Source organism: Artemia sp. Qi Xiang Cuo, chromosome 8 (genome assembly GCF_049724085.1).
Source record: "Artemia sp. Qi Xiang Cuo chromosome 8, ASM4972408v1, whole genome shotgun sequence".
In the NCBI taxonomy this organism is placed as follows: Eukaryota; Metazoa; Arthropoda; class Branchiopoda; order Anostraca; family Artemiidae; genus Artemia; species Artemia sp. Qi Xiang Cuo.
This window is the reverse complement of record NC_142801.1, coordinates 2110887-2125454: the sequence shown is the minus strand read 5'-3', so window position 1 is coordinate 2125454 and position 14568 is coordinate 2110887. Positions and strand designations below refer to the sequence as shown.

General features: G+C 38.1%; 1 protein-coding gene across 1 annotated transcript in view; it reads right to left on the bottom strand.

The window, feature by feature from the left end:
* Positions 1-14568, bottom strand: part of LOC148949063 (uncharacterized) — a 139431-nt gene that overhangs the window by 118887 nt on the left and 5976 nt on the right. The window contains exon 3 of the mRNA XM_089093127.1: positions 1592-2575. Coding sequence (XP_088949253.1) covers positions 1592-2573 — 982 coding nt within the window. The 5' untranslated portion in view covers positions 2574-2575. The remainder of the gene's footprint in view (positions 1-1591; positions 2576-14568) is intronic.

Sequence of the window (14568 nt, the reverse complement as noted above, 5' to 3'; positions counted from 1 at the left end):
GACACCCCAGTCAGGTGATCAACTGAGACCCATATCAATAACTCCCAACTTAGCAAAGGTAGTTAAGATTTTATTTACTGCTTTCTATTGCAACAAATTGCACTTTCAATGGATCTGTACCTATATGGTAGCATACAAGGCACTAGCATGGTAGTAGGCTATATCTAGTCTGAATTTACCACCGAATCGTCAAGTGGTTGGACACTTCTGATGGTATTGTCGATTTACTTTTGGTGGACTACAAAAAAACATTCAAGCTTTTCAAACACCTGACTGCTAACGAATCTGAAACAGATGGGAGCTTAAAATTAAATGCTAGGATTAGTTAGAGATGGCAATCAGGAGGAGATAGGAATGAGTTTACCCTTTGTTTCCCTAAGATACCTGCTCTGAGTGGTCAAAACTTACCTACAACTGGCCCCAAGGAAAAAAAAATAGCTGCTCTTTTATTCCTTGCCATCATCAAGTTAATCTTAGCAGAATTTGAGGAGCGTTTTAAGTATGTTGACAACTTGTCTGTACCTCTCAAGTACACTGTCCAACAAAATGCAGTAACAAAATAGCAGTTTAACCTTCATCAACTAGCGTCAATCAAATAGCCTACAAGTGAATGAACAGAAAACAAAAGTTATACAATTCAATCCACTCAAGCATAAGCACTGCAACATTACAAATCCTAAATGTGCTGTTTCCCACTGTTTCCTCCACAAATATACTGGGAGTATCATTTACAAGTGATTACTTGTTTAAGCTGCATGTGGAAAATATTGTAGCCTCTGCAAAGCTCACTACTCAATCCAGAGTTTAACGAGTATGTGCAGTTTGGGCTTCTTGGATCACCAGCTCCTGATGGGGTATACAACCTACATCAGGCCTATTTTCAAGTATTATTGTCCATTTGAGGTCCCAATACTCAAAACATTGCTTACATCTCAGCAGAAACAGAAGATATTCAAAAACGCGCCATTAAAGTAATACTCGTACCTCGTTTCAGCAATTACGAAAGTGACCTTCAGTTCTTGAATTTGCCCATTCTATTTGCTCGAAAACATGTTCTAATAGTGAAATTCGGACGAGCGCTATTAGCAAACGAGAAACACCAATTCATTCTTCCGCCATCTGTACATATCAGCAGAATTACTAGGCATTACAACAAAGTATAAGCCAAACTATATAATACAACAAACTATAAAATACTGATGCTTCAAGAGAAGATGGACTGGAAGCCCTCCTCCCTCCCGTTGTCACACGTTTATGAATGCAAGAGACCGTCTTAGCGAAACAACACTTCGGAAGATACATTTTATAAAAAGAAAACAAAAAACAAAGCTTTAACTTTGTTTTTACTGTTGATTCAACAGCTTTTGTTTCAAACAGGGGAGCAGACGCAACTATTCTCACATTAAACATTTCCAGAGACTATGACATACACATTAGTAATAAGTTGTCAATTTCTTGTTTCAACAGAATATCAGCGATAATTTTAAACTTCAATTCACTTAGTAGAAAACTAAGAGACAGAGAGACTATATAAAAAGAAACAAGAGAGAACATTTGACAATTGTAAAAGTAAACGAAATAAGAATGTTACCTGTAACACTTTGTGCACTGTCAAAAACCAATCCACAGCAAATAATCGAATTTTTCCCATCATTCTTTGAAAGAAGAATGCCATCCTTATTACACAATTCACTACCATCCAGTCCAAGATGCATTTTTGCCATATGCATTTCAAATGCATGTAAAGAAATATTGACATCACATATTCGACAATACTCTAGCTTGACCTCTTTTGCACTTGAACAATTTAAAAGTCCACTCTGTTTCAATTTAGAGTCTATCGACTCCAATTGAGAGTCATTTCCAGATTGAGACAAGTTCAGTAGAGTTTCGGCAGCTTTAGCTGCTTCACTAACGGTTGAATGAACTTGTTCAAGATGACAATTTAGATCATCAGCACTCCAAAACCAGGAAGTACATCTGTGACATTTCTGTTGTTGGAATTCTGAATGGAAAACTAGTATATGATCCGTTATTTTATTTGACCCAACACGTGAAGAACATACGAAACACACTGGATTATATATACAAAAATGTTTCAGAGATTCCACTAATTTAACGCCACAATAGCTGCACATATGAGTTGAATTGTACTCAATGTACTTAGTACTGACGCTTTTCTTTGGTCGGCCACGTTTGACAACAGTGCTTTCACTTGACTGACTGTCTGAACTATCACGTTTTCTTTTTAGGTCGGTATCCAAATATGGAGTTTGATCACCGGATTGCAATTCAATAACCTCTAGAAAATCAGCTTGTTTTGTGACGCGCTTAGTTTTAAATCTGTCTGTTAGTGTTCTTAGAGCGGATTTTGAGCCATTGGAAAGTAATTGCAAGCAAGAATAGCATATTCGATCATGGTTTAAAGAATAAAAATTTTCATCAGCTAAAATTGTTCTAAGCCATTCTCCAATAGTCACGTTTCTATCACATAAATATGCTTCTAGGCTCGGAGCAGCCTCATTGCTACTGATGTTGACACCACAAACAGCACAATCTAAGAAGTCCCCCATCTCTGAAAAAAGAATAAATTAAAATGATAAGTTTACATTTGGATATTTTCACGTTATTAATTTGGGAAGAATCCATAATTTTAATTTAAGAGAGCCAAAATTTAAATCACTACATCAGCTTCCAAATTTTGAGGAGAGCATTAAAACCTCAAACGCCCATTTCAAGGGAAAAGCTTTTTTCAAAAAAAAATCCCAGACAGGTTAGGTTTCTACATTAGATATTTAAGGAAATGGATGGTCTTATTCATGCTTTCAAAACAAATTACCCCTATTCTTGCATAAAAATAGGCACCACAATAGTGCAGAGCAAAGCGGGTACAATGTATTATTTTTTTTTCATCAAGGCACTTTGTATGGAAGGAGTTGTCATAGAAACTTCCGAAAAGGATTATTTGATTGGAAATTGATAGTTATAGCGCCCTTTTTAAGAGTCAAAATAAACTGGAGGGCAACCACACCCCTTCCCATGCATCTTTTTCTCCAAAGACATCTGATCAAAATTATGAGATAGCCGTCTTGCTCAGCATAGTTGAAGGACTCCATAACTATACCTTTAAGTATAACCCCCCCCCCCCCACAACAGCCCTTGGGGCAAGAGCTGTAAGTTATGCAATTCACCCACTGTTTTCATACAGTATTTATGATTGGGGAAGGGGGGGGGGGCATTTTTAACCTTTTGTGTCAAAAAAAGACAAGGGCATTTAGGTGAGCCTCTCAGGGAATGTTGACCTAAATTAAAAACACTATGTGCATGCGGGTTGTTAAAAAGGTGTATCTCTGGAGTGACTTAGAATATTAAGTTGCGACTTTCAGGGAGTGATAAATGGGACAATCCATTGATCAAAAGGCAATATGTGCATGCTGGTACTACTACTATTACTACCACTACGACCTCTGCTACTACAACTACCATACTATGTCTATTATGGCAACAACAAAGGCTAAGGAAATTAAAGTGAAATTTCAGGAAATATGAGGGGGAAATTAAATTAAATCACAACACTCTGTGCATACCAGTTGTCAAAAGGGTGTATCATCAATATCTTAGAAACAAGTTAGTGTATTAAGTAGAAATATCTGAGGCATGATGAGGGGGGTTGTTCAATTGACCAAAAGGCATTATGTGCATACTACTACAGCTAAAACTGTTACTACTACCACTAGTCCTACTACTACAACTATTATGATTCCTACAACTAAGGATAAAGGTAAGGTGAAAATTTCAGGGAATATTGAGGGGAGAGTTGAACTAAATAATAACACTCTGTACAAGCAGGTTTTCAAAAAGGCATATATCAGGAATGGCTTAGAGTATTAAGTCAGAACTTTCAAGGAATGATAAGGGGGGTGATCAATAGACAAAGGGTAGTATGTGCAGACTACTACTACTAATATTACAATTACTACTTCATTTGTGACTAGTCCTAAGGCTGAGGGAATTAAGGTGGAAGGTTCAGGAAATGTTGAGGGGGAAGTTGAACTAAATAAAACAAACTGTGCGTAAACAGGTTGTCAAAAGCGCATATCAGCAATATCTTAGGAACGACTTAGGGTATTAAGTTGAAACTTTTAGGGTATTATGATGAGAATACTTAACTGACCAAAAGGTAATATGTGCATACTACTACTGCTACTAGTTCTGCTGCTACTATCACTGAGGCTAAAGGTATGGAAGTAAAAATTCCAGGGAATGTGTAGATAGAAGTGAACCAAAGCAAAACACACTGTGTGCATGCAGCTTGTCAAGAGAACATATCAGCAATATCTTAGGAAGGGCTTGGAGTATGAAGTTGGATTCTACAGAGCATGTTGTGAGGGAGGTTGGACCAACAAAAAAGCAATATTAACATATTACTATTACAACTTCAACTACCAATACTGCTGCTACCACTATTACACTACTGCTACTAAAAATACTACTATTAAAAGTTTAGGAAATTAAGGTCAAAATTTTAGGGAGTGTTGAGAAGATGTTGAACTAGGTCAAAACACATTATGTGCATGCAGGTTGTCAAAAGGACATATCAGCAATGTCCAAGGATTTATTTATGGTATTAAGTTGAAACTTTCAGCATATGTCAAGGGGGATGTGAAAAAAGCAAAAGGTGCTTAATGCATACTGCTACTGATGCTACTACTACTACTTTATACCATCCCATATAAGATCCCAAAAAGTCCCCCCCCACTAAACATGAAACCATCCCCACTAAACATGAAAGATATCAGAAAAGTTTTGTTCCGAATTTTGTTGAGTTATATAATAGCCAGGAAAATCAGTCTTTAATTTTATTGTTATCTATTTATTTTTTTTTCCTTTTTTACTAAATTTTTGACTCATCATATTTTTTTATGTATTTCCATTAATTTTATTGTTTTCTATTTTGTTTTATTTTTGACTCTCTAATTAAGTGTTGAGATTTTTCATGTATTTTTTTTACAATGAATTATATTTGACGAGAACGTCAAGATGACGTGAACGTCAAGGTTTTCAAGATATACAGGCAGGATATCATAGGACTGGGATAGGGAATGGATTAGTAACTTTCAGGGAGAATCAATGTTGCTTTAAAACTAAATCAGAAGGCTCTGTGTGTTTGCTGATAGTTAATAAAACATCTCAGTGAGATCCCAAGAACAACTGATGGGATTCAGTTGAAACAGTCAGGGCTACTACTGTAAATACTTATGTTTTTACTATGGAGCTAAATCAAAAGGCTGTAAGTTCATCTAGGCTGTCAAAATGGCATAGATATATTGTCTTAGGAACAAAAAAAAGTACTAACTTCTATCTTTCAGGGAAAGCTGAGGTGTGAAACTATGTCAAAATATACTTATATCCAGATTTTTGTTTTATTCAGATTATTAAGTTTGTTAAAAATCTTGCCCAACATGTAAATAGTAAGCCAAAATCTGGATTCTTATAGAGAAAAACCAAAAAGATTTGAAATAATCTTTTCTTAACAAATGAAAAGAGTGTGTCAATTAAAAACAAACATAAATTAATTTTAAAAACTTCTTCCACAAAAGAAGCTTTTCAAAGAAAAGTAAAAACTACATTATAAGCAGAAATAAGGTCAAATAGTCTTTCAATCATAAATCTATCTTAAATGACCATTAATAAATAAATGAAACCCAGAACAAACAGAAATTACAAGAAATAACAAAGTCAAACTCAAAACGAGCAGAGGCAAAGAGCAATAGGGCTGGCACCACAGTGCCTTTTAAAGATCAGATTATAATTTGCACTACTGAACAGCAAAGCAGCATTGTTACATCTTATGCAAAAGAAAAAATCATTTTAAAGAATAAAGATTTCAAAAACATTCAACTAGGTATAAACTAATGGGGTTGGGGAAAGGATCTAATGTGAAATCAGCAGTATTCACCTTTTGTAATGAACAGCAATTAACAGATCTTCCCTGCCTAGAACCATAATAAACCACTATAAAGCATATTGTTCCAGCAGACATTCTAAGTCTGATAAATAAAATGTTCTCAGGTTTGGCAAAGATTCTGGTTAATAAAAACATAGCCACTGTTTGATTTTGGATCTACTAATTAATTCATTTTATTTAACTTACAGGATCTTAAGTGCCTTTGGGGAAACATCCCTGTTATGGCACTCTCTAGATGGCTGTCAGTTGGTTCGTCATTTCAGTGGATACTTTGGATTCCACTTCAAAGACAAATCTGGCAACATTGCCACGGGTATTCTAGCAAAAGTAGAAAAATAAACTCTAAGGAAATTTCAGGTAAAGGCACTTAACTAGATGAATTTCAGTACATCATACCTACATAAACAAATCTAAGCAACTTGAGTAATATTGTAAGATTGCCTACAAGCAGAAGGGGGACAGGCAGCAGATCTCTTTAAGGATATATGAGGATACCCCTGTCCCCCACAGCAAAATATATGAAAATATACTCATTTTCTAATTTACTAACTTTTCTGTTTACTTACTTACTCTTGCTTAAACTTACAATATTTGAATCAAAACAATCCAAAATAAATAGACTGACTGTCTTCCTTGGAAAACTACTCACAAACAACTGTAGAAAACCAGCTTGAAAGGAACATGGGTAAGCAACACCTAGCCTATGAACTCCCTTGTAAAATTTGATCATGTATTCATATAATCTTTACATGCAATGGCATGTGTGATCTGTGGGGCAACACAGGGCCACATGCCACCAAGGCCCTGCATCTCAGTGTAGGCATAACCAAGAAATACAAGGCTCATGAATACTGTTCCAGCACTGTGCTGTATGGAATCACCCCACAGAACAATCCCTCATGCTGGAGTGCAACAAAAAATACCCTGAAGCTCTATTTGAGACAGAAAAAACATCAGTAGTATGCTACAGAATGTTCTAGGCAACTCCCTTATATGGCACTGGAATTCAATGAAATTGATTTACAAAATCAGTCCCTGACTTGCCAAAATAAGCAAGAATACTTTCCATAGTCAGAGGCAATACTATAGCAATGACTATAGTAAAGGCCATAAGGCTTCAATATTTTATTTATTTTTCCAGAGGCACTACATATGAAAGGATTGGTTGTATAAAACTTTGAAGGGGGCTCATTTGATTGGAAATCAAAGTTCTACTGCCTTTTTAAGAGTCAAAAGTGATTGAGGGGCAACTAGCTTCCCCACCCCTGTGCCCTCTTTTTCCAAAATGCATCCAATCAAAATTTTGATATAGCTGTTTTTTTAAAAATAGTCCAAAGATTATAGGGCTGTTCTACTCATCTATGGGCTAAGATCTTCCATCTTTTGAAAAAGAACACTGAAAAGTGAAATCTTAGCACTAAGATCTTACATCTTATGGCGTTCTTTTGCAAATGTCTTTCATCCTTCTGCTCTGATTATCAGTCTAAGAACAATGATGAGTATATCTCCAACCTTCTAGGATGTTTAATATTCCTTCTCTCTCTCATTCTAGCCGTATATCCCGAGCTCAAGCTATAAGGTGGTTATGACAAGATTGGACTGATGAAGAAACAAAAACGCTGAAAGATAGGTTTTGCTCAGAAGAGATTTTGGATAAGTTAAAGGGTTTATGGGAGCTCTCTTTGGACCCTCAAATAATTACTGGCTGCCTGTCACAACTCCTCCATCAAGAGGCTGATCGGGTCCTGAAACAATTGCCGCCGAAAATGAGTCCTTTTGATAATGATTGCAAACTTAGTAAGTTGTGCCTATTTAACTTATTAAATAAGGCAAACAATGCCAATTGCCCAGAGCAACAACAAAAGCCATATCAACATTTAGAATAGCTAGAAGAGAACACAAGGCTTTAGTAAGGAGGAAGAAAGCATTATATGAAATTAAAGAGCAAGAGAAGTGTTTTCAAGCTTATAGATTGGCCACTATGTAAGAATTCTGGAAGTATTTACGTGGGCCACATGACCAATTAAAAATGATCCCAGAAGTTAACTCTTGGCCGACTTATTTTGAAGACCTGGAGAATCATAGAAACTCAGCTGGCCGGGTACCCATCTACACGCAAGTGTATACTGAGCCGATAGATGCAGTGGTCAGTGAATTCCCCCTACCAGAGCATTCTTACCAGCTAATTCAGGAAATGTCAGAGAGTGAGCTGAAACAATCCATCAAGAGCCACTGTGAAGGATCTTCGCTGGGTATTGATGGAATTCCATCAACAATGTATAAGAAACTAATCGGTCCCCTGTTGCCAGTTCTATTAACTTTGTATAATGTGGTCCTGGTTTCATGTAGTTGGCCAACAGCATGGAATATGTCAGTTATAATGATGTTATTTACAAAGGGTGACCAGATGAAGCATGGTAACTATCGCCCTATTAGTCTATTATCAACAATTAGTAAATTTCTGGAAAATGTTCTAGATTGTAGATTAGGACTGTGGCTAGAAAACGAAAATATTGTCAGTAAGACCCAAGGAGCAAGCCCAAAGGATTTTTCAACTACAGATTGTGGATTTACACTCCAGGCTCTTATTGAAAAATATTGCAAGGAAAATGGTAGGCTTTTTGTCGCGTTTTTGTACTTTGAAAAGGCATTTGATAGTATTGATAGACCGATTTTATTCTGTTACCTTGCTAAGATAGGCCTAGGGTGAACCAGGGTAATTCCGGACACTTTGACCTTTTTTTTTCGATTCAAAAATTCCTCCTGCCAGCAGACTTAAAATCTCGTCATAAAATCGGATTCGTATGAAAGTACAGACTGTTAGCTTTCATACGAGAGCTAGAAACTTCTAAAATTCGAACTATAAAGGGGGTTGGTGACCTGATTTGAATTTTCCCCACGGTGTCCGGAATTAGCCACCAAAAAATGGGTAATTCCGGACGAGGTCAATATCTTTGTACCTGAAGGAGTAAAAAATCTTAGCTTTGGTTGGTGGTATAAGCACCCCAGAATCTATGTTTCTTCCAAATTTCATGCGCGTATCTTCCGAACTAGCGGAGTTATTCAGCTTTGCAGTCGTGATTTTGTTTTTCTGAAAATCAAATCTCATTTTTCCAATGTGTCAAACCATGGATTCTCACAATAATTTTTATAATAAAGTGATTATACCACCACGAGCCAGCATTTAAATAGTCTTCTGAAGGAATGGGGAATCTGAAGGCCTGGGCCTTCATCTGCTGCAACTACAGAATCCATCTGCTAACTTCCTTGAAATTCGTATATTAAAAATAAGGTAAAAATGATACAAAAGACGACTTCAAATACTGATAAAAGCCAAGTTTAGAACCAAAACACAGAAGACCTAGGTGATCACTACTTTTTTCCATAGCTTTTTTTCCTTTCCTTGTGGTGTTTCACCATTTCGCGATGCTCGCTTATAGTGAAGAGTCCAGTGCCCTTCAGAGTTAGGGGCCCTCCCAAGATAAACTCTTCTACGACGTCTGTGATGTCATCGTTCTTGGGACAGCTAAACTCGTACGTCGCTGCTGAGTCGAGCTTTAGGAACTTCATCCTAACGACCCCTTCATCAACAAATTCCACAATTCTGCCAAAATAAGGTGAGTCGTCGTAATACACAGCATAATAATGGTCAAGCTTCGTTTCGATCTTTTTCTTGCTAGGGCCAGGCTGATCGAGGTCATCAAGAAAACACGTCTCTTCAAGAGAAATGTCATCATTGGTGTCAGCATACGGTATCTCAGACTCACTTTCGGTGTCAGAAAAGGGAACTAGGGAGGTCACTTCTTGTGAGAGCTTCACCTTTTTGCTTTTGGCACCAGAAGTCTGGGTATCACTGGTTTCTTTTGCTTTGGTTTTCTTTCCTACACCCTTTTTCCTGTCTGCCTTTTACTTTTCCTCCTGCTGCTTCTTAAGTTTCTCTAAATACACCTTAGAAGTGATCACTTCAGCAGCTTTCTGAGTGATCTTTTTCCTTTGCCCTGGTTCACTTCTCGGCTCTCTTCTTACACTCTCTAACAGGAGCTCTTCAAAGGTCTTCTTCATTGGAGTTGGTGGTTTCTTCTCAGGGGAAGAAATGTTTATGTTGGTGGTCAGATTGTCACTTTCTCTCTGGACTCTAGCACTAATCCTATCGGCTGTTGACTTCTCTGCTGGTTTCTTTGCTTGTTCTCTTTTCTTTTCTTCAAGAAAGGCATTGTAAGCCCTGAGTTTCTGTGGGTCAAACTGCTCTCTGTTGATTTTCGCACGGTTAGCTCTCTCTGGTACACTAGGATCATAGACTTCAGTTGATGCAAACGCTTTCTGGATTAGAACTGGATCAGCTTGTTTCCAAATTTCAATTATCATCTTGACAAAATCTGCATTCGGTAGCTTTTCTCCAACATTTTTCCTTGTCCATTTGGTTAGCCTTTGGTCATACGTGGTTTTAAAAGCCTTGAAAACGCCAACGTCTAAAGCTTGAAACATTTGTGTCGTATGGGGTGGCAGCTTCAGAATCGTGATGTTTTCGTTTATTGCAGGCTGCACAACTTGCAGCGACAAATGAGAGCCATGACCGTCAACAAGAAGCAGAACTGGACGTTCTTGCCTAATACCAGGAATGAACTGGCCTTTGAAGCAGTTGTAGAACATGTCAGCCGCCATCCAACTCCTTTTTGCGGCAGTAGATGAAGTTTCAGGAAAAGCTTCATTGAATGTCCAAGTGGACCACACATATTTGCCTTTGAATGTGATCAGGGGGAAGAATTGCCCCTGCAGCGTTGATGCAACCGAGAACTGTTGTGTTTTCTCTCCCTGTTCCAGCAGTTTGGCGGAAACTTGGCGAGTTCTTCTGTCCCACAACTTTGGTTCTCAAAGGATCAGTACAAAAGCTCGTCTCGTCCGTGTTGTACATCAAGTGGGGCTTATCGAGGAGTTCAAGTTCATTCAACGTCTCTGAGAGAAGATCAAAAAATCCGCAGATCAAGAACAGATTTTCGGCTTTGTATCTTGAATTCTCTTTGGTTTCAGGCTTCTTGAGACTAAGGTTGTGACGTCGTTTGAAGTATTTCCACCAGTCCCAACCAGGAACACCGTCTTTGAAAGTAGTTTTCATATTATTCACCTTCACATATTTGCCTACAAGAGCGACTATATCAGTTCGGGATAGTCCAACACCCCATTTGTCCATGGTTTTGATGCACTTTGCGAGTGTCACTTCTTCATCTAAATCCAGTTGTGTAGGTCTACTTGCTCCCACTTTCGACGATGTCGCAATCAAATGGTCCGAAATCGTCGGCTTTGGAATCCCATTCTTCGGTGCTGCGAGTCTGACTGTCAGCCAACCCATTTTCACCTCTGCTAACACCTTGTCCAGATCTTCTGGGCTGTACTGTGTCCTCGGCATCTGAAAGTTAAAGCAAGGGTAAGTAAAAGGTATAAGAAGAAAAGTTGTTTGCACTGAAAGAAACCAAAACTAATGAAAGTTGCAGATAATCAGCCCTAAAAAAAAATATTTTTCCTGAAAATAGTTCAGTAAACTCATGCTACATTGCTAGAAACTCGAGAATCTCTAATAGAAAACAGTTCCAGGAGGCAGAGGTCAAAATTCGATGAAAAGGAATTAATTGCATCATGTTTTCCCATGTCCGGAAATACCCCTCTGTGTCCGGAATTATGCCTCACCATCTGTCCGGAATTACCCTGTTTGGGGTCAGAAAATGGGTAATTCCGGACACCTAACCTACAGCTAAACCGTTAGAGGTAAAAATCTGCAAAAAATCACACTAATGCCCTAATTAAAACCCTTTTGAATGGTAAAACAACAAAATCCGCAAGTTACACCGTTCACCAGCAAATGCAAAAAAAACTGACACCATACGCACTTTTTCATCGAAGTTTCTCTGACCGACTCTGGTTCAAGACTGACTGTATCCCCCATGTGCTGGCTGTTGTCATTCGGATATAGTGAGTCATAAACTAGTCTTGGCACTACCTCTGTGATTTTTTCAAAAGAAATTTAATGAGGGGCTAGCAAGATAAAGGGGGGTGTCCGGAATTACCCACTGTCCAGAATTACCCTGGTTCACCCTACCCAGGCCTTTTATTATGTTATTAATTAACATGTATGAGATAACTTTATCTGTGGTTTTATTGTTAAAAAAGGTGTATCTAGACCCTTCAGAACCTTCAGAGGAGTTTGCCAAGGATGCATGTTGTCACCGAAGCTTTTTAGTCTGTATATCAATGATTTTGCAGAGTTCCTTGAAATGAGATGGGCCCCAGTTGTATCACTAGCGAATACCCTATTTTCTTGTTTGCTGTTCGTTGACGACACAGCTTTAGTGGCCAAATCAGCCAAGGAACTCCAAACTCTTCTGAATTTAACTGAAGCTTACCTAGAATCGAAGAAGTTGAAGCTGAACACATCTAAGACAAAGATTGTCATCTTCCAAAGTAGGAAGCCCAATGGACCTCAGGATTATTTCTTTTCTTATAAAGATGAGGCAATAAAAGTGACCCCAAAGTATAAATATCTGGGATTTGTGGTCACAGCAAATGGGAATTGGACCGAGCACATTAAATTGATGATTTCACGTGGTAAGGCAGCTGCTTCTGCTCTACTTCGACAAAAGCATATCATGGGAATCAAAAATATGAAGATGCACAAGTACCTTTTTATGAATAAGTCCTACCTGTTGCCCATTATGGATATAAGTTGTTAGGGACTACTACGGTGAAACAACTAGAATCTCTGCACTTTATGTATTTTAAAAGATTGATAGGCCTTCAAATAATTTTAGTAGTTTGGTCCTAAAAGGTGATTTGGGTTTGCAGGATCTACATCATATGAGGACTATACAAATGATTAAGTTTTGGTTACAGGTTACGCGCTTATCTGATAATCACCTGGCAAAAGCAGCCTACACAAAGATCTTGAGTTTTACCAAAAAGGCAGCATGGCCAAAACAAGTTAAATCACTGTTGGATAATGCTGGTTTATCATGGGCATGGAATGAGGGGCAGGGTCCTCTAGGTAAACCTAAAGATTTCCTGAATAAGTTTGCATTGTGCCTTTGGGACCAAGAGATTCAGGTTTGGCTAACGGGTCTGGAAAAGTCTAGAAGCCTGCATTTTTATAGACAGATTAAAGATGTGTATGGGGAGGAGTTTTATTTGAAGCTGAACCTACTGTGGAGAACCCTTAAGTATTGGTTGCAGGCATGGGCAAATTGCACACCACTGCATAAAGGATACTGGGAGTCTTATGATGAGGATGGCTTAGGAAGTAGGCATGCCTGCCCCCTCTGTGGGGAGTTTGGGGATGGGATGGACCATTTTCTGAGTAGATGCCAAAGTTTGGCAAATTTTAGGGATAAATTTACTCATGGGGATGTACTGCTGCTACCCAGTGTTTTGGGGACTACTTTGAGGTAATTATTGTGTTAGGTTGTTTTACAGAGGATAATCTGATGGCGCTGAAAGAACCTGTAGTTTAAATTTGTTGAGTGTTATTGTTCTTTCCTTATTTCTTTTTGTGTATATGGCCACTGGTTTTTAAATACACGCACATATGTATGTATATCATCAAAGTTCTCTCATCATTGTTCTTTATGGTAGAGAGATGGATTCTTTCACAGTTTTTGCTAACATCAGTGAGCTGTTAGATCTTAGAACAAAGATGAGTTAAAAGAATGGAAATCTTTGCAGAAAGATGTGAGATCTTAGTGCAAAAGAACAGCCCTTATATAGAAATGCCTCCAGGATTGACATAGCTCTCCAGAATCTGGGGGCAAGGGTTGTAAGTTATGCACCAGGGGCATATATTACTCATTTCAATTGCCAAATCAGTCCATCTCCTCAGTCCTGTTATTAGCATTAAATGAACCCAAGAACTTACAACAAGTATCCAATAGCAAATCAAGAAACTCTGGTATGATACATTGCTCCTCCTCCTACACATTTCCCAGAATCCTTCTAGCAAATGTAAGGTCACTGGTAAATACAATGCATGAACTTCAAATTAGTCTTGACAAAAACCAGATTCATATTGCTTGCATTACTGAAACATGGTCTGCCACTGAAGACTTTTGCTCCATTCCAAATTATGACTCCCATTTTAAGCCCAGGATAGACAAAGATGGTATCCCTCTATCTCATGGTGGAGGAGTAGCTTCTTTTTTTTGTTGGTCTACCCTTCCTAATTGGATTCTTTCATTTTCTGAAATAGGGAACAAATCTAAAACTGAAGTTCTATGGCTATGGACCAGACCCAAAAACCTCCCAAAAGAAGTATCTTGCATGATTTTTGGTATTATTTATTACCCTCCTCGTAGTGGATTTAAGAAGGAGCTGATGGCATATCTGCAACTTTATGCTGATAGAATTCGCTGCAAGTATCCTTATGCTGCAATTACATTATGTGGTGATTTTAATGAGCTAGACCAAAAGTGGCTAAGCTCTGCTCTTAGCCTTGATCAAGTGGTCAAGTTGCCTACACGCAGTGATAAAACTCCAGACTTAATTTTTACCAAAATTGAAGATTTCTGCTGTTTCCCTAAAAGGACCCTTTCATTAGAGGCAATTAACCATCTAAGCATCTT